A 23,070-nucleotide genomic window follows, 5' to 3' on the forward strand; every position below is an offset into this window, starting at 1 on the left:
CTCTGGTTTGGGTGATCTCTTACGTAACGGCATTAGCGTGGTTAAAGGTATCGATGATTTTAAATGAACTGACTAATGAACGCGCTCGGGCCGGCGTTAAGGCGACGGCGGGCAACAGACAAGCATGCGCTTCGTCTGTGGTGAGACCACCACGCGCGACGGAGGGCGCGAGAAGTAAAAAAAAAAAAAAAGGGGCGGGAAAAAAGCTGAAGGACCGTTGTCGGGAGAAGTGCGCTTCGTGTCAAAATGCCAACGTTTTCTGTCATGTACAAAGGAGCCGTCATCATAAGCAGGTAACGTAGTAGACGGGAAGGGGTTATGAGTGTTTTTTCTGTAGATGCCAAACTGAATAACTTTTGTTTTGATTGTGGTGAGTAGCCAGCCTGCTGGGTTGTAAATGGTTCGTACATCTGTTGAATGTTTCAGCCTTTTAACTCTCCTCGGAATGAGGAGAGTTAAAATGAGAGTGAAAAGAAGTAGGCCTAGGCTATTATAGGGCAGCCTCGACCGCTGTCTCCAAACCCGCTCGGGTCGCGTGTCAGCGGAGGTGGTGCTGAAAGGAAAGCGTTCTCGTGAGGCTATATATAGACCAATATATGCGTAGCCTACTGATCTGCTGCCAACGCTGTATTATGTTGATCCATCTTGTGTTGCCATTGTCTCGACGGGGTGGGGGGGTCTCGACATATGACGGGAAAAAGCACTTGTCGGTCGTTTCGCTCCATTGTTGGGTTCGTAGCCCAAAGCTATCGATCTACTTCGCAAGTAAGGTAAGAGATCCTCCGCTGCGAGATATTGTTTTTGTTTTTAACTATTGTGAAGTAGAAGACGAAGGATCGATAACAACAATTGAAAAAGTTGACCCTTTTGTACCATCTTTACGCATATCATTGTTATGGTAAAGCGAATTCCATTGGAACTAATTGAAGTATATTTAAGTGAATCAAATGGTTTACTTGAAGATGTTGTGGACACCAAATGTAGGCTACTTTATTCGGGGGACACAGGCCACTAGGGGGAAAACGAGTGCAATGCCCACTCAGTTCAAATAGTGTGCCCGCTTAGTTTTTTATCCATATTTCCTATCACAATATCGTCCCCATCTGTCCTTCCCACCCGATGTGTTCTGTCTGAGCGCTTCATCCACTCTACTGCACGCGTGACGCATCAAAGTTAGACATTTTACCAGCTGAAATAAACAACGGTGATTGTGATTGGCTTTCCCATTAGGTTCTACAAAGAAAACAAAAAACCTTTCAGTGCGCAGCTGATTCGAATATATGAATCGCAACTCTTTTGAGTCAGGATAGGAAGAGACAACATGGTTGGGCTTGTATTATTTTGTAGCTTTTTGGAAATGTCAGTAATCCGTGAGAAATTATTTCATCACTGGCATTGCTCTCTGCCAATGTCATGTTAATGTTGTTTTTTGTATGGTTTAATAGTTGCTTGCTTTGCATTAGATCGACGAGGGTGGGCAGACCGTGACCCAATCTCTGTTGTTGTCATGCACAGCGTACCTACGGCACTCTAGTGGCAAGACAGCTTTGTTGGTGAATTCCATGTCCATGTTTTTAAAGCGGTGCAGTAGCGTAGTTCTTGCGGCAAGACAGCAGCGGGGTCCTGCAACTGCATTGTGTACTATTATCCCTCCTGTGTTATCAGCAACTGAGTTGCTGAGTTGCAACTAGTTGTGCCCCCTCTGTCATTTCTGATGCTCCCTTGTCTTCCTGCTGCTGGATCAGCCCCCACTCGCCCTGACTCCCCCATAATTTGACAGTGGGATATACTTTATATTATAACTTACACCTGATTTACATGTCATAACTTTAAAGTTATAATCTCAAAGATTTATGTTTTGTTCTCTCAATCTCTTTTGGTATTTTTCCCAGAGATACAGTATTGCCACCAACACCATGTTCAGTATACATACATAATATTGCAAATGCAACTGCAATAGCAGTGGGCAAAAGGCTTAATCAACATTGTGTTCACTCATTTGGCCATAACTACTGACTTAACTGATAATACATCTTCAGGCACAATATACAATACACTCATTTCTGGTCATTGTAAGACACTTTTATCCAAAGCGTCTTATAACGGTTCATACACACATTCACAACTAAAGGTGACTGCCAGGATTAGGTGTCTTGCCACAAAGACACTGGGATAAGCCGGGGATCGAACTACCAACCTTACGGTTACAAGTCAACCCGCTCAACCTCCAGAGCTAAGCCGATGTTCAATCAACTGCCAGTGTCTCTAGTAACAAGCTTATCTATTGGCACCAGAGTTGAGAATTTAATCTCTGTTTGACGAGGTTCCTTGGTTACACGGTCAGACTTTGAATAATGACATAGTAGTATATAGTTAATGTATGGTGTTGTATCTGGTAGGGTTATGACACAATTAAGGCATATAATGCCACCAAAGTGCAAGGACAGACCCCCCCTCTCACACACACACACACACACACACACACACACACACACACACACACACACACACACACACACACTCTTGTTTGATCAACAAGAGTGTGTAAATGAGGTCTGAGAAAGAGTGAGAAGGAAGGAGGGACAACAAGAGAGAGAGCTGGTGGGAGAGAGTGACTAAGCCTAGATCACCAAGGATTGGTCACTATTTCAACCAATTATTGTATATCAGTGCAATATATCATTTAGTAGGGATTAATCTCTGGGTTCAAGCTGTTAACTAACCAGTATATTTTTGCCAAGCAAAATGAATGAAATACACCATGACACAATATAGAGGTATAGAACCAAGACTGTGTTTTGTTCTCTCCTAAACGAGTGGAAATATAATAATCTCAGTCAGGTTTTTGGTCCTAACCATATGGTAATGTGCTTATTGCGCTATGTCAGAAACCAAGAGGTTTTGGATACTTATGTAATGCCAACCCTGGATAACTTGAGCCTGAGGGAAAAGAAACTCAGAACTGCGAGCTTAGCCAGAAATATCCAGTTTGTAAAGGAATTAAATTCATCTTGCATTTTTCTTAAAGCAGACAGGAGAGAGGCATGGGAGACATAGTTAAAACAGCAGTCTGTGTTAGGTGTGGCGCCTCCATGGTGGTGTTCAGTGCTGCTTCAGGGATCTGGCGGTTGTAGTGTCGGTCTCTCTGCAGCAGTGTAGCACTGATTCGGTGCTTGGTAAAGGTGATCCGCTGTTTTGCATGACCCAAGATAGTGTCACAAACCTAAACAATGAATGCACCAATTTAATACAATATCGAGATGGATATAAGTCATTATTACACTATGTAGGGGCAATTCAAACTAACAGCGCCACTATAAAAACTAGACTATTTTATTTTATTATATAGGCCCTACTTTAAAGTGTGTTGCCACATTGAGCTTCTATATCTCACCTCTGTAGCTACCCTCTGAAGCTCACCTGAGATACACTGCTGCTATGTTCCAGGGAGGAAAAGTAGGGAGGGAATCTCCGTATAGAACAAGAAGAGACAAGTTAATCTTTAGTTGGCAGGTAAAATAACCAGAAATGTTCAAGAATCATAGACATAATCACAATATCAGTAGATTAAACAGCACAACATACGCATTCATTAACCTGATCTTTTTTCATTAACCTGATCGGACAATGTCCGAGGGAAATAATAGTCAGCTGTTTCATTGTCCATATCAGCTTTGAAGTCTCTGTTGTGCAATGTGAGTGCATTGTGTTGCCTTTGCATTGCACTAACTAATGTAATAATGTGATGTTTAATTAAGGAGTTGGTGTGACAGTCGCAGCGTACCAGAATCTGTTTGTTAATCATTATATGAAATGGTATTCCGTAGTAACAAATTCCTGATGAGTAAATCCCCTTAATGGCACTTTCAGCTCAGTGAAAAGGCTTACTTGCATGACAATAAGAGATGACCAAGAGTAGTATAAAAGTACTTATGTGTTTTATTTGCCATGGCAAAGAGTTTATTCATGTGGACACCCCTCATCGAGTGTTCTTAATGAGCCATGTCTTGCAAAAAAAATTTTTGTCATCATAATGTTAGAAGTAGTAGTACTTTCACGGTGACACACAATTGATCCGTGAGCCACAAACATCCTACAAAACTAAGGAATTGCTTTCATCATAGTAGGCTAGCCTAATATTAGGTCTACCCCAATGGGTTGGCCAACGTTGTGGCCCAACCCATTGTCCGATGTGGTGCAGACTCGTGAGACTATCCTGATCTCACAAGGCCACGTTTATGATTAAGTATGATTAGGGAGCATGTGTACCAAAGTTGGGGTCATTTGTGTTAACAATTTTCATGTCTTTTTCAAGGTTTTCCAATACAAGGTACAGCACAATCGATCCAGATGGAACTTATGGGTCCTTGGGGTAAAACAATTCAGCATGTCAAATAAGTCCCAAATACCAAGTTTCAGAATTATTTGGCCAACGGCATGGCCGTTGAGGTTTTACCGCAAGTTATAGCGCCCCCTGTGGTCAGAGTGGTACACACAGTTATGGAAGCCTCTTTACTTCTTGTTTCCAGATTAAATAATAATACTATACAAATGTATAAAAATATATATATGCAATGTTTGGTCAGTAAATGTGGACATGGAACACGGACTGCACTTTCAGTTTTTTTTCCCCAACTTCTTTGGCAGTGGTTGGGTCTTCTTAACAATAGTGTGGCTTACTTTGCAACCACACTAATCGCCTGACAAAGTTGAAACAATCAAAACCAGTTTATCTGAAATGAAGACCTCATGTGATGTAAAAAGATGAGCAGACATTTGCAATCAAGGCTTTTCTGGAGAGGAGATGTTCTTGCCTCAATTACGACAGGATTTGGCAAGAGTGATGAGTGATAAATAACTGAGTTATTTATCAGTGATAAATAACAGCCTAGCCAAGACCTGACTCTTTACGAACTTCAACTTTGGAGACCAGACTGATTTTCAGCACGATAGTCTCATGAGGCTAGGGATGAGACAACGTTAAACCAATCATTTGGGTTTTCACACTTGCATCTGATTGGACATAGAAGACATGTGGCGTGGCCAAGTACTTTTGGCTGTGCAAGGTCAAACTTTGCTGTGCTGATTTTCCATAACCAGTTTAAAGTTCAGAGTTGTGCCAAGGAGTGCACAACTTTGGTAGTCTGATGGTCCATTTCCAAGTTGGGCCGATTTGGGCGCCTGATCCGCCTCTGTGCGAGCTGTGTTGACAATAGCACTGGCCGATTTTTGGCGTGAGAAGTTGTCTTGCAAATTGTAGGAATATACTGTACCTATACCTATAAAAATACAATAAACTGTTTTTGTGTCTAAGGCCATGCACGCAGAGGGCAGCTAGACTTCTCAACAGTTGAATACGTTATTATATGTTTGTTCCTTTAAATATTAAACAAATATAAAGGGTAATGAAGTTTTACATAGAAGTGCACCGCAGTGATTTTAGTTTGACAATATTTACTTAAAAAAAAATCGCTTGCTTATTGAAATACAACTGATTTCTTTCAGATTCATCTTGGTCTAAAGACTTCTATTGGACAATATTTCACACTATTGGATCACTGAAATTGATATTCCACAGATTTCTTTTGCACTCTGATGCTTGACCCCCTATTAACATTGGACTGATGCTGAGTGTGCAAAGAGATGTTTAGCTAGTTCTAATAACATAACATGCCCCAGTACTTGATGGAACTTAATACAGAATTGTGCCATTTGCTCTTCTGCCCAGGACACTCATGGGTCCATACGGAGTCGACCGTGCCGTGCACGCCCTGGAGTTTAACGAATGTGAAAACGGCCTGGGTAAGCTGTCTGTTTCCTTTGGTCTTTGTGTATGTGGAATAACTACTGGCACCCTAGCTACCGGCCCTCTTTGCTGTATATGCTCACATACTGTATGTATTCACAGAATCATTACTTTACTATTTCATTACAGGAAATAAGTAGTTATAGGGGAGGGAAAGGAATACAAAAGTTATAAACACAAAATGTAATTTGGTGAATTGGTGGAGATGGAGGGGTTTGACGGCAGTGCCTACATTTCTTAATGTAGAAGAAGAAGAAGAAAAAAAAGAAGATGAAGCTTTGTTGATAGTTGACATTAACAACTGTCGCTACTGTGATTTTACATTCACATGAATGTTTGAACATGTGACCTAGACAAGACTGAGCAAATATTACAAATACAAACAATAGAATAGATGATGGATAAAACAATTTTTAGAATGAACAGGGGTTTCAACTTTGTAATGTACTTTAATGAAATGAAACAAATGATGAAATCATTAACTGTGATTGTATTCATAACAGGAATTAAAGTAATAGGAGGAGTGAAGGAGGCAACAGGAGAAGAGTTCGGTGTCTATGTCAAACGGATTTTACCTGGTGGCATTGCTTCAAGTGATGGTAGGTACTTTTGAATAGTTTGCTTGAGTTGTCTATTAGAAGCCTCAGACGTGATTAACCTATGCCATCATCAGCCTTGAATTGGATCAAGGCTTGTTTTTGATATCCTAAATAAAACATAAAAAATGAGATGTCAAATCTACTTTAATTTGTGACACAATGAGTTCTCAATCTCGCTTCAAGGCACAACTGAAAACATCTGTGAGGATGTGATGCAAAGAGAAATGTTTCCCCAGTCTAAACTGGCAAGAGAGATTGTCTGAGAGATGTAGACAACCTGTGTCAAAATCATGCAGCAAGCTAGTGTACTCTATATTAAATCTAGATTGACTTGCTTCTCATCAGGTTCTCGTCTAGACAGAATTCATTGTGGATGCGTTGTATGTGCTAAGGTAATGTCACTGGTCTTCAACCATTATAGGGATTTGTTGATGACCAGTGTATTGTATCCGAGACATTTACATGTATTGTATCCGAGACATTTACATGAAAAAAGATGACTCTATAATACCTAGCCCTGTACAGTACCCAACATTATCTAAAGCAATGTAAACTGGTACACACCGCTGTTGCTATTTTGTTTTGCAATCTAAGATTCAAAATTATTTTGAATAATTTCTCTGATGTAAACAGGGTCATAGAGACCTTTTTCTTGCTGGGAAATGTGATTTATTTTGTAGGACCAAAATTTTAAGGACCAAACTACTGTGTAGGTCTGTATTGTTGTTGTGGATGGCCGTGTTGTTTTTGACTCATGGTATCAGGACATTACCCTTGGAATGATATACAATACATCGGTTAACAGCTATTTGGGTTAATTTAATGAGCGTGTGTCATACTACTCATCAACATCTAACACGTTGAAGGATGCCAAGTCTGTTCTTTTTGTTTACTTTTTAAGAACTATGACATATGGGGTATCTTAAATATACAGCCATTCACTGCCATTATGCTACATGTGTAGCCAATAGAGTCTTGTATAGCACTAATCTTGGATCCATAATTTTTTACAACAGCAGAACTCCTGGGGGATTTAACTTTGTCTGCCATTAGATATTAGATATTAATCTAAGGTTGGATGTAAGAGTTAATTTTTATTGGCACTGTTACAGCAATCATCCCAGATCCACTTGATGGCTTGGCTGCAGAAATGTCCTTGTGTGTCTCCTTCTTTTGTACTCCCTCACTGTCATAAAGGGAAGAAATAAAGAAGAAATTCAACAAATGTCTTCAAGATCGTTTGACAATTGTTGCTATGGCACTTGCTCTGTTTTATGAATATTTTCTTTGTTTTTTGCACTAGCTGATTTAGGTTAGATACTTTTCTTAGTTTTTGGAAAACCAATCGCAAAAAGCTACATACATACTGCAAATTGTGCCGTTAGTGCTGATAATATAGTGTTCTGAGCTATGCATTCAACAATACCCAAGCCCCATGAAGTGGCAGCAGACTTCGTGCTTCAAGCTTGGTTACCCTGCTCACCATTGACATATCCGGATTTAGACTATTGTAGTCTGAAGGAATATTCCTCTCTCTAAGCCCTAAAACTCCTTGCCTCATCCTTAATCAGCTACATGCAGTCCTACAAATTCATATGCAAAACTCACCCATTATGAGGGTAGTGTGCGTGTGTGTGTGTGTGTGTGTGTGGTTGTGTGTGTGTGTGTGTGTGGTTGTGTGTTTGTTTGTGTGTGTGTGTGTGTGTGTGTGTGTGTGTGTGTGTAAGCGTGCGTGCATGCGTGCCTGTGGAGACAAAGACAAAATGTTCAAAGCTTTACTTTGACCTCAATTTCTGTGGATGCCTTGCTGACTTAAGGTTTAAGGTTTAATTAAGGTAGTCTGAAATGTAACATTTCAGAGGGTAACATTATCTGAAAGTAAAGGATTAATTACATGGATATGCGTCGGATCAAATATTTAGATAGCTGCTGGATTGATAGGGTTGGTATATGGCTTTCTCCAGCCATCCTAACCCATCACTGATGGTGAGGGGGAGCCTTGTCCTTTAGCCTTCACTGGACCGGCCAGCAGGTTAAGATAATGACCAGGGTTAAGATAGGTTAATGTTACCCTCTGAGAGACCTGAGGACACTTGGGGGATGTTGAAGATCAGAATTATAAGAGGGGGATAACCAATTGAAGGCCTCAAAAAATTAACAGCAATACCTTGATCAATATTTTACAACCAGTGAAGAGGAGATGTGTTCTTTCTTTCTGGAGTATGTAAGTAGCCTAGTAGCAGTGTTCTGCACCAGCTGCAAATGGGACGGGAAGGACTGACTCACTGACACCAATACAAGGCGTCTGGGAGTTGCAGTAATCCAGGCGGCAGGAAATAAATTATTGCGTTCTTCGCTTTCTACAGGAGATAGAAAGCAAGGAATGGTTTGATTTCGGCAACTTTTCTAAGATGGTAAAAAGTTAACCTCACCACAGAATATGTGTCATAGTTGTCTGTATCATAAAATATCTATATGTCCTTTGGTGAAAGGTTTACCTTGAGGTTGCTGAAGGCTGTGTCTGCAGATTGGAGGCCAGAATATGACCTATTCTGACCTATTCTCGTTACTAGTAGGAAGAAGTCTTTAGCCATCTAACTTTTGTTGTCAGCAATACAATCCATGGTATTATTTAAAAACCCATTGATCTTTAGGTTTGAGTGGGAGATATATCTGTGTATTATTGGGAGAACAATGAAAGGAGTTTTTGTATTTGTGGAAGATCAAGCCCAGTGGATAAACTGAACAGACTTTGCCTGTAAGATATGATGTGAAACAGTCAAGGGCTGTTTCATTCACCATATGATGGAGGGGATCAGTCAGCATTGCAATAGGCAAGCATTATCATCTGAAATCCTTGACATGTCGCAGGAAACCTCCAGGCAGGGGACCAGATCTTGGAGGTTAACGGGGACAGCCTGTTAGGCGTCACAAGTGAGAGGTAATATTTTATTTTCAGTCATTAGCCAAGAAAACAACATCTATACATTTGTAATTACTCTGTCATAAGTGAAATTATTGAAATATGATGAATGTGTGTGTGTGTGTGTGTGTGTGTGTGTGTGTGTGTGTTTGCATTTGCAGAGCTGTGGATGTCTTGAGGGGAGCTTCTGCAACAAATCACATGCGCCTTCTGATTGCCAGAGATGAGGAAGCCAAGTAAGTGATCGTTTACTGAGAGAACCCTTAAAGTCATCCACTTAAATAGGCACACTTAAACAGGCCCTTCAATCAAACACCACAGGGACACCACCAACACTGTTGCCAATATTATCAACTGTTGGATCAGTTGGAGACCTACAGTAATGACCCTATGGTGGTCCTCACATCATCACAGCCGTTGTGGCTGTTGTTAGCATTGCCTGTGTACCGAAAGGAGGTCAGCCCCCACGTCAGCTGTCACCACCCTGATTGTGATGGTCGTCCTGCAGCTAAGCAACAAGGTTTTGACATGTCACATGACAAAGGTAATACATTTAGGCCTGCAATACTGCAGCACGCCTGTCTGTGCAGTATCAAAATGGATTTCATAGATCAGGTATTCCAGAGGTACATGGTGGCAGATAGGGATGGAAAAAGATCTGTTTTGAGGTAATAAATGAACAAAAGGTGGGCTATCAGTGCACCTCTAACTACCATACTTATATGGGTCTCCTCTGCATAGAGAGCAAACAAAGGCTGTTTGTTTGTAGTGGTGGTGGTAGGATCGGTCTAGTGTAGTGCCTCCAATAAGGCAAATCTGGGTCTTAGGGGGTTAACCTGAGCTCTGTGTATTCACTTTCATAGCCAGAGCCAAGACAGAAGTAACACTGTTGGGTAAATGTTTAGTTGCATGCATTTTGTTTCAATTTCCACATTTTGACTTGCATGGATGGATGGCACAGGTCACACATACAACAACGTGCTGTTTGCTTTTAGAATATGTAGCCCAATGTGGGGTTGGGTTGAGAGTATCCTCTTCAAATGGTCAGGATGTACTCCATGGACCCAGGTGAGAGCCTACCAGCAGTCTGAAAGGCTTCTCAGCCAATGCACAGATGCAGAACACACAGGGCACTGCAGAAACATTAAAGACATATTACCAAGGAACTAGTTAATTATATTATATTATACTACTGTTAGTACTACTACTACTATACTATTATACACTTACCACCTCAGCTTTAACTTAACTGCACAGTGCAGAAAGAGGAAGAACTTGCATTATTGTGTTGCATAAATGTGTTCCATGCATATTTTATCTTTCCTGAATAATTAACATTGGTAACTTGAATCTCTGACTGATATAAGGTGATCACATGTTTCTGTTGCATGCCCTAAATAGGAGAGAATTTGCTGAGCTACTTGAAAAGTATGGATCCAACAGTAGCACAGGATCAACGCGAAACTCTCCCATTCAAGTGCAAGGTTGGTGGCTCCAGGTTTTGCATTGTATTAGACATTCCCGATTACCCAATCTTTTCTTTTCTTTTCTTGTCTGATGCAGCCAATGACTGCAGTCACACCTACAACTGCTTTCCTTTAACAATAATCAGACACATATACGCCAGATCCTTTCTGCCATATTTTATTATTGTGTATGTTATTTATTTATTGATATCTGCTTCTGTGATTTTGTATTCTTAACCTTAACCATTCTTAACATTTCATTATGACATCCATGACATGATTGTGGAAGTTTGCAACAGACAAGACCTTTTGTAAAACGTGTTAGAAAATTGCTTTTCCTCTCCTCCTTCCTCCATGATCTCCTACCTGTCCGCGAACTGAAAAAGGAAGCAGACAACTGGAGAGCACGTCGTCCGGCTCCTCGTCCCGTTCCCAGAGTCCGCTGCTCTTGAGCCCTGCAGGATCGCAGAGCGCGTACAACAACAGTGGGCCTCTAATGCGCTCCCTCAGGTAGAAATGTTGGTGTTTGCTCTGTATAGTAGTAATGAGCAGATGACTCCCTACCCGGCTCTTTCACCCGTGCCCCTAAAATAACCCAAGAATCGTGGATCTTTAGTGACCATTAACTCGAGTCTGTTGAGTCCTCCCAAATTTGGATATTAACAAAAAAAAAATGAAAATTGCTTTAAACACAAACCTCTTGAAATTTTTACAACCCAATTACAACATATAACTCTATATAGACTGCCAAAAGTTCTATAACTTGCAGCAACAAGTTCATTTATACCAAATGTCAAAAGAGGGGACAGAGTGAGCCACAGTCTGAGATCCTGGATCATAGGATAATTTCCTGCAGCAGCAGCTCCGGGTACAAAGGGAATCATGACGGTGAGTTGGGGATTCTAACAGACAGACTGAGTCACGACTTATAAGAGCTTCCTGCACCAGGAGAACTCACACTTCCTCGAGTTATTAGCCCACTAATGTAGCTGATTTATTCCAATATTTGACTGGCACAATGCATTGGGTAGAAGGCTACTACAAATGTTGAAAATCCATTCCTTAAATCCTCAAATAAATGTTATTTGACCCTGTTTTCTCGCCGAGGATTAATACAGCGTCTTGTCACCTGCTTACTATCACTCGAGTGCCACCGGACAGATCCACCGTATGGACGCGTGACTCTTGCATGGCTCCTGTGAGTAGTTCAGTAGGACTCACTCACATGCTCTATGTTCGAGTGGTTCGCTTAACAAGTGACTGGCTGGCATCAAGTGAATCAACAGAGGTTTTTTTTTTTTATTAATGTCAGTGGTCGGAAACAGTGGACTAGGAACAAGTTTCTTTAGTGATCAGGTGAATATGACTCAAGTGACTCAAGTGACTCAAGAGACTCACACAACCCAGACTCACACAAATCATATTAGTGAGGGACACAGAATGACCCGAATCCTTAAAATGATCCGGGTTTACCATCACTGCTGTAAAGGCTTAGTTATAGTTCCACGTCGACGCAATGCAAGGGGGTTAACCATTACACCCTTGCGGATCCTCCTTGCGTCCACCGCAAGGGCCTGACGTGCGCCTCCTAAAAATGTCACCCTTCGAGGCGATGCAGCAGCAAGGGCTGTGATTGGTCCAATCACTAAAACGATGAGGAAACATAACTGAGCCTTATGCCAGCGCGTCAACAAGGTGACACCAAACCAAACTCTGCCCGTCCTCTGTGTGTGTTGACATCTTCCAGCCATCCAGGTGAGGGGGTCATCCAGTTGATTACACTGGCACACTCCTCCAGCCTTGGAATCACACTCGGAGGGGGGTCCAACCGCCCTGATGGGCCTGCGGTCTTCATCCAGGAGGTGCTCTCCGGGGGAGATTGCCATCGGGTAAGCTAGGGGTTTGGTGTCTCTACACCAAAAGTAATAGATTGGCAGGTCCAGGAGAAGAGTTTTGAGCTTATGCAGAGTATGGGTCAGTAGGTTACAAAGCATTTATCCCTGTGACCGCCTTTGACTTTGTTCCAGGATTTTCAGAGAGATTACTTACATAATATTAATAATAACAATGTTTGACTTTCAAACCGCATCAGGTCAGTTTCATTTCTAGTCAACCAGGACCATGGAGAGTTAACGCTAGCGTCTGCCATCCAGAATTTAAGGACACCACTTTTTGGTGTCCAATAAACATGAGCCTTGATGGCGTCCGTTGAGTTGAGGAGTATGAATGTTAGAGAAAAATGAAAACCTGGGGATTTGAACCCCATTGGCGCTGCAGTGCATCACCGTGTGTCCTGCACTGTGTCAGACACCGGCTCGGGACAACGCTCTTCATGCCTATTCCTTCACCAGGGAGGTGGAGACATAACTCACTTATTACACATGTGACTGATATGGAGCAGTTAATCTGCGCTAAGCCTAACCTACATTAGAGACCAGCAGACTAAAAGCTGTATCTTTGGCCTTTGTTATCTCTTTTGACCTACTGTACACAAAATCCGTACTTTCAGTGCAAAGACTCACTTCACGGGCTAATGACACGGCCAGGTTACATACGAGGTTGGTACGTCTGCATCTTGGCGGGCATCAACAGGACAGAATGTGCTGCTCGACAAACAAGAAAGAAAGAAAAAAAGAAAAGAAACAGTGTAAAAAGCGTATCCCTAAAAAAGGAAACAAAACCAAAGCCATCATGTCAACAGTGTATTTACCTCTAGGATGGGCGTTTGAGGCCGGGGGATCAACTCATCGCCATCAACAAGGAGTCCTTGATAGGCGTGACACACGAGGAAGCCAAAAGCATGTTGAAAAAAGTCAAGTTCAGGTGAGGAACACGTCCAACATGTATCAAGGACGTCCTTGAGAACTAGTTACAACAATTGGCTCAGATAGGTCGAATAGAGGATTTGGTATTGTAAAGGTGATCTTGGTGTCTTGGTAAAAACAGCCCAAATGAGAAAAAATGTCTTTCCATGCTCACAGGACAGTTCATCGTGCTGCAGTTATTAAGTACATCTACAACATCGCTCTTTAACTTGATATCTAAGCATAATCTAAGCATAGTGTGAGCATTGTTGGGAGTACCAGTGCCGGTGACTTATGTGCCTTGCTGTATGTGGTACTCTCCACAGCCAGGACAGTGTGGTGGAGATAGCCTTTATTCCTGGTAAGGGCTCTTTCGCCAGCAGCTCTTCCCTTCACAACGGGGTGCAGCGGGCTGCAGGCAGCAGCTCAGGTTCTGCACGCTACAAACTTCACCACCGATCTCCTGAGGTACACTCACCTTGTGTTTGTTGGTGCCGCGTTATCTTTTAAAAGACCTATGTTACTGTAGATCTGTTCACAGCCATTACTATACTAATGTTGATGTATTTGTTATATAAGTTATTCACATATGTAAACATTCTACATCCAATATACATTAATCAGCTGTAATGGATATTGTTGCAACTAAGTTGCTTTGATCAGTCTGTTTGGCAGTCCTTCATTATAGTGCATTCTTACTTATAATTTTACTGAAATAGGATTGTATTAGGAAAACACATCTAGGGATGGGTATAGTAAATTGCAATAAGCTACAAGTAGTATAATGCAATGCATCAGACAAAATGTATAATGTGTTTGTATGTGTCGCTGTACATTTGAACCATACTATCTAACTTTTCCATGTCTCTACGTCTAAAGAGTCATCCGGAGGAAACGGCCACAGTCTCGTCTTCTTCCCCTGACATCTTCCCACCAGATATTAACATTTCAGGTACAAATCAACTATTTTTTTAAACTGAAGGGATTAGCAGCCATTGTTGCCAGATCAAATTGAGAGTTTTGATTCCCAATCATAACTTCAAATCTGGCCAACCCATTAAAGACCAGCCCAAATCATAACCTTGCCAGAAACCTGTGTAAATCATTCAACTATTAGGCTACATATGTAGCATAAGCATACACATGATTTCTGTTACAACATTGCAGACACTAACATCCAAACATAAACAAATAAAAATGCAGTTTGTCTGAATCTTGACTACACTTCCTATCAGCTAATCGCAAAGCCCATTAAAGTTGCCCAACTGAGCAGGTTGTCAGGTGGGCATGCACAGACACCTGATTGACCAAATCCTATTGGCCCAGATTAGGCTATAGCCAAGGTTATCCACTGGCCTCCAGGACAGGCCACCAGACCACCTACTGTCTCACTTACAGTACTGTCTTACTTACTGTCTTACTTACTGCCTGCTTCAGTAAGCAAATCCACCAACAATTTCACTGTATCAACTGCTTTTGTCCGTGGCTTTACCTACTGGCAAACATCACAGTAGCAGTCAGCAGTTAAGGTTCAAAGTCTAACAGGTGTCTATCCCCCCCACATGCATACACACACGCACACACTCAGTAACATAATAAACACACACAAACACATACTCATACATTGGACAGCTGCGATTTATGCTTTTTCAAAAATAGTCCTTAGAAGCGATTCAGTTTCAGTTAATACTGTTTCTACTATTTAAACCCAATACTGTAGTTGATTTAAATCTGATTATACTGTACTTATATTTAAATATAACACAGAGCAGTATCTATCATTGAATGGAATACCGTATTTTCTGTACTGTTGGACCTCACTGTACTGTATCTGTGGTCTGGGACGGTAGGTGGGTTTGCGTGACTACAGCTGAAATGCGTCAAAACATAATTCCCATGCTGTTGTGTCACAACAGGAAGCCTGTCAGACGTGTGTGTGTGAGCAGAGCCCTGTAGAGAGAGACAGGCTTAAATCCTCCTGCTGGGCTGGAGGGGGTGGGGGGGGGGGGGGTGGGGGGACCTTATCAGAGCAATAGGCTCTTACTCTTAGCAACAACGAGCACTCTCCCACATGCATGCTCATGCGTGCACACGCACACACACACACACACACACACACACACACATACACACACACACACACACACACACACAGGCTGCAATGCTGGGAGCTAACAAACACACAAATCTAGGACAGGCGAACTCATCAAATTAATATTGAGCATTGCCTCTTAGCCTCTCTCTCTCCCTCTCACACGCAAGCTAACTCACTCTTCACACATTGACCCTTTCCTCTGATCTCCATAATCACATTCTCCCTTTTTAATCATCTGTTTGTCCCTCTAGGCTCAATGCCTTTTATTTTACCCTCAGAATTAATTGTTATCTAAATGTGTAATTTCTGAATATTGGTTTACCTTCAAACAATAATCATAATATAATAATAATTATTATTATTATTATTATTATTATTATTATTATTATTATTATTATTATACCCTTCTAATTGAGTTCTCTATTAATTTGTAGCCCGTTTTTAAGCATTTTGAGCAGTATTGGCTGATCTGTGAAGACAATTACATTCAGGTAGCTTATGGTACAAATTGGAATACAACTCATAGTTTCTGTTCTGTTTCATCATTAGCACAGGACTGCCTCAGAGCCTTGTTTGTAACTCTGAATATCCCTTTAAATATCATTATTGGAAACATATATAATCTTTCCCGGCATATATCGTTTGTCCTGGCATTGTTTGGCACTGATTTACCTCAACCACATGAAGACTTTCAATCCTTTCCCTAATCTTGTACTTTATTTTCACCTGCTGTGGCTCTCCTCGCCCCTGATCTCTCCTCCATGTTGGGTTCAGCCTCAGCTGCCAGTCAGAGCAGCACACCGGGGACCAAGCCCAAGATCACCCTGGATCCTCACATACGTCTTCAGTTTGACAAGCTGGACCTGGTTAGTTCTGCTGTACCGCAACTCCATTTATGTCCATCAATATAATGAGCTATACGTGACAAAAATACAGTAAGGAAATAAAAATGATATTAGAAAATAGAATAATATGTAAAAATATTTCTTCTTTTCCCCCCCTTCATCCTTGTAATGCTGGACATATCATTTGCTCTGCAACTATAGAGCTGTATGACTATATGATAAGCTACTATACAAAGATAACACAAGCTTGATAGAGTAGAAAGTCTTACTTTTGCACTTTTTGCACAAATCTTTCATTTTGAAAGACCCTTCAGGCATTCTGTAACTCTGATATTTCACTGCAACAGCACTTCCTTATTTATCTACTGCTGATCCTCCTCGCTATCGAAGACATGCTCAGTGCCCTGAAATTCACAAGATATCTGTGATTGAAGACAGAGAAACACAGTAAAGAGTGTATAAGCTGTTATATGTGGCACCAGGTCTATAGTAATGGGCAGAAGGTTCAGTCATGCAAATCCTGTCCACTTGCAATGGTTTGGTTGTTGATGTCGCTGTTCTCTGTAAGAATCTGTGTGTTTTTTTCTCTGTTTTAGGCATTGTTCTTCCTTGGTCTGGAAGTCACAGAGGAAAAGAGGAGGCAGTTAAGACAAAGTCTGACCACAGACACACAGGGAACAGTGTCCTATGGAGGTACAGCATGCAGCCATTTACATTTAGACATTCAACAGCCCACACACATGTACGCACGCACACAGGTGTAGTCACATATTCTGCATTAAAACCAATACATGCTTGAGGTGTTGAAATTACAGATGTTATATGAACTTTGGTACATAAAATGCTAATTTTAGAGTAACATCTCGCAAACCACCAAAGACCATGATGCATGAAGAGCTAAAATTTTCTTTGAGTCTTTGAGTGTTGCTGCTTGTCTATCTATCACTTGAGTATGTGTTGTAACTGTCTTCAGAACTGTCCATTAAAAACAGGCTGGTATCAATTTGCTGCATTCATGCACTGGTTAGTATGTTCTATAAGGAAATTAGCTTAATCCATATGACAACGTCTTGCGATAAACTCCTCCAAAACAGATTTTGTGGAGGCCACCCGTGAAATATTCCAGGATAATTTGGAGGAGGCAGGCCTTGCCCAGGGTCCCTTTATGTTCTCCTACCATGAAGCAGCAAGTTTGATGGACACTTCAGCCTTCCACTCGCCTGTAAGTTACTGCCTTCAAAACATAATCAGATTCATAAACATATAAAGATACAAATTGCTCAAATCCCAGAGGATCTTGGGGATATCAGGGGGGGTTTGAGTTGCATACCTGTTGTGGAACAGCTCGTTGGATGCTCTCTAAATGCCTGGTGGCAGAAGCAAGATACAACACACACACCATCAGAATGACCACTGTTGGTTTGTGTTCTCTGCCTGCACAGACCTACGAGTCAGAGTGCAGCTACAGCAGTGAGGACATGGAACAGTTTCAGATGGAACTCAAACAACTGCAGAACCAGATGAGGCAGCTTAAGGTCAGTGGACACACAACATCATTGTTCATCAACATCATGACTTTTCAAAATATAACCATGGCACAAAATGCAATGAAATTAAATATGAAGATAATGATACAGCCACTACATTCTGCAACGTGTTTTTCTGTCTTGAATGACAAATACAGGAGGGGATTGATGTGATGATGTGACATCCACCATTTGTATCCAAATGTTATATAAACAGGCCTAATGGCTTTGTCTAAAAATGTGATAACACAGGCCAGACTAAATACTTAGGTAGTTAGTTATTTAGGACACAAGGACTTGCCTTAAAGGTGATTTCTTATTGGTATTACCCATGAAAGCAAATCAAATACAAACTTAAACGTAACCAAAATAGAATCAAATTTGTTCTGATTTGTGAGTCTAGAAGGTATTCTAGCTGTGTCAGTGCAGTTTCCTGCCAACCCAACCAGTGTTTGACCGTAACGTTCTAACATTACAGGGGATGCTGAAGGACACAGAGGACAGTAAAAAGACACTCGAGGAGGAGTTACAGAAAACAGCCCAGGTAAGGATCCGAGGAGCCTAGGAACCAGACTAGTCTACTAGCTCATGCTATATTTGTTTTTGCATATGCCCCCCCCCCTCTCAATCTACTTGCATTAAAGAAATGACTGTAAGTCATAAGTCAAAAAGGGTATGTGGTGGTTCAGTCTGGGCTTCGAGTCTCTGGACTTCCTTAAATCACTTCAAAATAAGAGTTGCATGACTCTCTATCTTTCTACAGTTTATTTCTAAGTGTCTTTCCATGTGAACAAATATAAAGTCATTATTCAATATGGTTAGTTTTAATATTTATTAAATTTGGCTCTTTCACATAGATATGACACTAGTAGCACTTACCCTTAACCTAGTCTCACCAGACTTAAGATCCATATCTCAAGTCTGATAAACAGACCAGCTGAAATGTGGGTGAATGAAGCGTTTCACTTTCTTTTGCTTCATATTTGTATCAACCAATCATGTTGGTGGTGATCTGTAAGTGCATAATTGGTGATTGAAAGTGAACACAGACTCGGTAAGCAGTAGAAAAACTTACCAGGTGGAAAGACAAGCTGAAACATCCTGTCCAGAAAAAGAGGTTCTTAGGAAAAGCGTCTTTAGGTTTGAAATCAAAACTGTGTAGACTGGCCACTATAGAACACACAAGCCCTAACTCTGCCCTTTTCAGTATCTGATATCCGGGCCAGGCTCTGTGCCGTCTCCCCACAGAATTTCTGCTATTGCGCTGGATAAGAGTATGCTAAACAATCCTAATCCAATCCTACCCAAACTACATTTCCATTTTACATTTAGGGGATTTTGCTGACGCTTTTATCTAAAGCGACTTACAATCATTCATTCACACACGTCAGGAGCAGTCAGGGTGAGGCGTCTTGCTCAGGGACACACCTCGACACTCAGCTAGGAGGAGCCGGGGATCGAACCAGCAACCGCTCTCACGTCATGATCTACTGCCGCCCAACTGACTAACTAACCCCCAAGACCTCAAGTTAACCCTGACCCCTCCGCCATTCCCCAGAAGGCTTGCCTGACCGTGGAGGAGAACACCAGACTGAGGGACCGTCTGCAGGCCGCGGAGGACGGCTCGGTGCCGCCGGCCCGCCCGGTGCAGCCGCCCAGCAGCGCCGAGCAGGACTACGAGGAGGTGATCCAGCTGCTGGAGGCCGAGATCAGGGACCTGAAGAACCAGCTGACTGACAAGAGGCCGCCGCCGCCACGGCCGCTGGACCCGGAGGCCACCAAGGTCCTCTATTGTTATTGTCTGCAATTATGTATATATGTATATGTATTAATGTATCAAGTATGTGTGCAGTGAGTGCCTTTGAGGTTTGATTGTAATGTCTGATGCCGTCTTCACGTACCAGGAAGATGTTGGTGATCTGAACAGGAGGCTGAGGGCTGTTGACTGGCAGCTGAGACGCTCAGAGACCACCAGGAGACAGCTGGAGACCTCAAACAACAAGCTGCTGGGATTTGCACAGGTTGTGCAAAACACTTTGTTTGACTGGATGCATATAATTTGAGACTTGGCATTAAATGCTGTTCTACTCCATATTTGTAACAATAAAGTACACCACTAGGCACTGAGCCGCGATATAAAATGAGAGAGAGCTCAGAGGCATTCTAGCCATGTGAGAGAAGCACCCTAGCAGAGGCTATTGGCTCATCTTATTGGTTGGTGATGAAACTGCTATAACATATTCAGTTGTGTAGTCATTATCTTGGCAGCTGGACACAAGATATAATAAGAGTAATAATATCTCATAACATCGTCGTCCTAATGCCTATAACGTTGTATACGGATCGGAGCAGATATACCTCTGTAAGCCACAAGATAATTCGAACAAACAAGGGAAACGTCTACTGCGACCTGGTTGGGATTTAATCCAGTTATGCCAGTCCATCTGTCGTAGCAGCTTCTTCCACCAGATGCATTACGCCCTCTAGTGGCCAACCACACTGTCACAAACAGTCATTTTATGAAAATAATTATAAGTATTATAAGTATTAAATGAATTGCATTGATTAGGGTGGTTTGAGACCAAAATATGTGTTTATGTGTGTTTACCTACTTTCATATTAAATGGGAATTGTATGTACACAAAGTATTATAAATAAAATCTGTACCTTTAAAATATGGAATGGAATAGGTTCAGGATATTAAATCACTTTTGGTTAGCCACTTACAAACTCATGTTGTGTCCTGGCTCTATTCAGAACGTCCACAAAGTGCTGTCAGCTCCTTCCCTGGTCAGTGGAGAGAACGGGTAAGGAAGACTTCCCTTTAAGCCAGACCTTTGTTTCACCGGTACATTGGACATATCCAGGCAACATGGCGTGTGTTTTCCATGTGCTTCAGGAGCAGTGGGTCGTCCCCAGTGAAGGACAGCCCGGGCACCCCCTCGCCACGCCCCGACCCGGCCTTCCAGCTGGCCATGGAGGCCAAGAGGCTGGTGGAGAGAGTCTGCGTACTCAACACCGAAGACACGGGTATGACTGGTGGGAAATTAAATGGATACAGCAGTGTTTACAACACTTAATTATTGAAACAAACCATAAGGTAAATTACTGGCTAAAACGTATCTATTAATTAATATGGGTTACACACACACACGCACACTATCATATTATAACTTAAAATGCCAAACCGTGAACAAAAACTTTTTTGTTCATCCCCCTGAAGGTAACTTCCTTCTCCCACTGGTTACCTTCCAAGGTTTTTCTTTTTTATTAATGGGTTAAGGGTTAAGCTGTTAGCTGTTACAAGCCGTTTTGAAAATCGGCCCCTTCTGACATCACAAGTGGGCGTGTCCACCCATCACACTCACACCTGGTGGTATAATATGTCACTTTTAACCTGGCTAATGTTTGAAAATAAGATTACCTCTCAGTTTTGAAGCCTAACAGGCTGTCCCCGTTAACACACACAGACACACAAATGAACAAGTGAAAATGCTTGCCGTCAACAACACGTTGACATCCATTGAATTGACTATTATTTGTGCCCCACAGCATCATGCAGCGAGGCAGAGAGTGTGGACGCAATGGACAGGAGTGCACCCCAAGTGTGAACCGGGAAGAATAAAAGGCAGATGTCATTCATTGTCGTTTGCCGTATGCACCGAACGGCTGGCTGCACTCACAAACTAAATTCCTCTTAAAAATGAAAACCAAAACTGGGTTGTCGTCCTCTGTGCTTTGAAAGTTTAAACATTTCAAGGGAAAACTAAACAAAAAAATCATGGTCAACATGGAGGCCTGTTCTTTGTCTGATTTGCAGAGCAGCTTTCTCAACTGTTAAATGAAAATAAATTGTGAAAATAACACTATTTACAATGTTTGATGCCACCTCAGGTAAACCATCTAAGGGTCAAACCATCTGAGGGTGAACTATGTGCCAGGTTGCCACCACACTGTGTAGTCAGTTTTAAACAGCAAACTGCTCTCCACATCTAACACCTATTTATTGTGTACAGGCTCAAATAGATTTTACTGCATTACAATCCTAGCAGTCTTCCAATATGTTGATTAAACCATTGCAAGCGAATGGCCAATGTTTAATGCCAAAGTATGTTTATAAATGTCATCTTAGTGTCTTCCATATCATCAAACATATAGGCCATAGTTTTCAGAGATCTGAGTATTGGGTATAGGTGATTATTGTTGATACTGTCATCTTTCTACATCTTTACAATGACTTTGAGTTATGTATTTATTAACGCTACCATTATTCACGCATCAGGTTCTATATATATATATATATATATATATATATATATAAACAATTGTATTTAATTTGCTTGGAAATGTATAACTGTCAAGCACAAATTCGAAAATCCATCCTGTAATCCTAATTAGTATAAACTTATTTGCAACATTTTTTGTTTGAGGTCGAACCAAAAAGGTAAAAGGCACATTTTGAATTTTTTTGACTGCATGGTTACATTTAATGAAGCACAAAAAGGATTCTAAAAGTTGGCTGAGGAAGGCATAAATCTGTCGTCAGCTGGAAATTACAAGAGATCACTTGTTATGAGTTGCATTCTAAAAATGTTGAAAATGCTTAAAAAAACAAAAAAAAACAGATGTTCCTTTATGGAATCTACATTGTGGCCTCAATTTCGTTATTATGCTACCATTTATAATAAAGGACTACACCAGAAATGGACTTATTGTTTCAATATATGACCCGTTGTAATGCAATTATTACAGCATATTTGAGATGGTTCAACCAGTACTTTCAAAAGGAAAGGTGTGTCCCAACTCCTCTCCCTATTCCAAGAACTATTCTATGCATTGACCTTGGGCTGACTGGGCATATTAAATTTTTAGTAAGGCATGAAAGAATGTACTATTGTATGTACGAAACATCTGAAGGCATTACCAAAACAATTGAAGCAAGTGAATTGAATGGAGCCAATTCCATGTCTGGACAAACGAGAAACGCAAAATGAGTGAATAAAAAT

The 23,070-nt window shown here is 41.4% G+C and overlaps 1 protein-coding gene across 1 annotated transcript; it reads left to right on the forward strand.

Annotated features, from left to right (window-relative positions):
- Positions 1-249: 249 nt before the first annotated feature.
- On the forward strand, positions 250-21,675 carry LOC311383004 (syntaxin-binding protein 4; the record flags this gene model as incomplete). The annotated part of the gene is given in 21 exon segments (XM_084488551.1): positions 250-293; positions 5,729-5,802; positions 6,310-6,405; positions 9,277-9,346; positions 9,490-9,564; positions 10,730-10,814; positions 11,189-11,304; positions 12,542-12,683; positions 13,511-13,617; positions 13,925-14,066; positions 14,478-14,550; positions 16,468-16,559; positions 17,135-17,231; positions 17,633-17,760; positions 17,981-18,073; positions 18,543-18,608; positions 19,623-19,847; positions 19,969-20,085; positions 20,822-20,871; positions 20,964-21,094; positions 21,617-21,675. Coding segments are annotated over 21 exon segments (2,067 nt in total). The 5' UTR covers positions 250-264.
- Between the last annotated feature and the right edge of the window lie 1,395 nt (positions 21,676-23,070).

This window comes from Micromesistius poutassou (genome assembly GCF_964030765.1).
Source record: "Micromesistius poutassou genome assembly, chromosome: 1".
Lineage (NCBI taxonomy): Eukaryota > Metazoa > Chordata > Actinopteri > Gadiformes > Gadidae > Micromesistius > Micromesistius poutassou.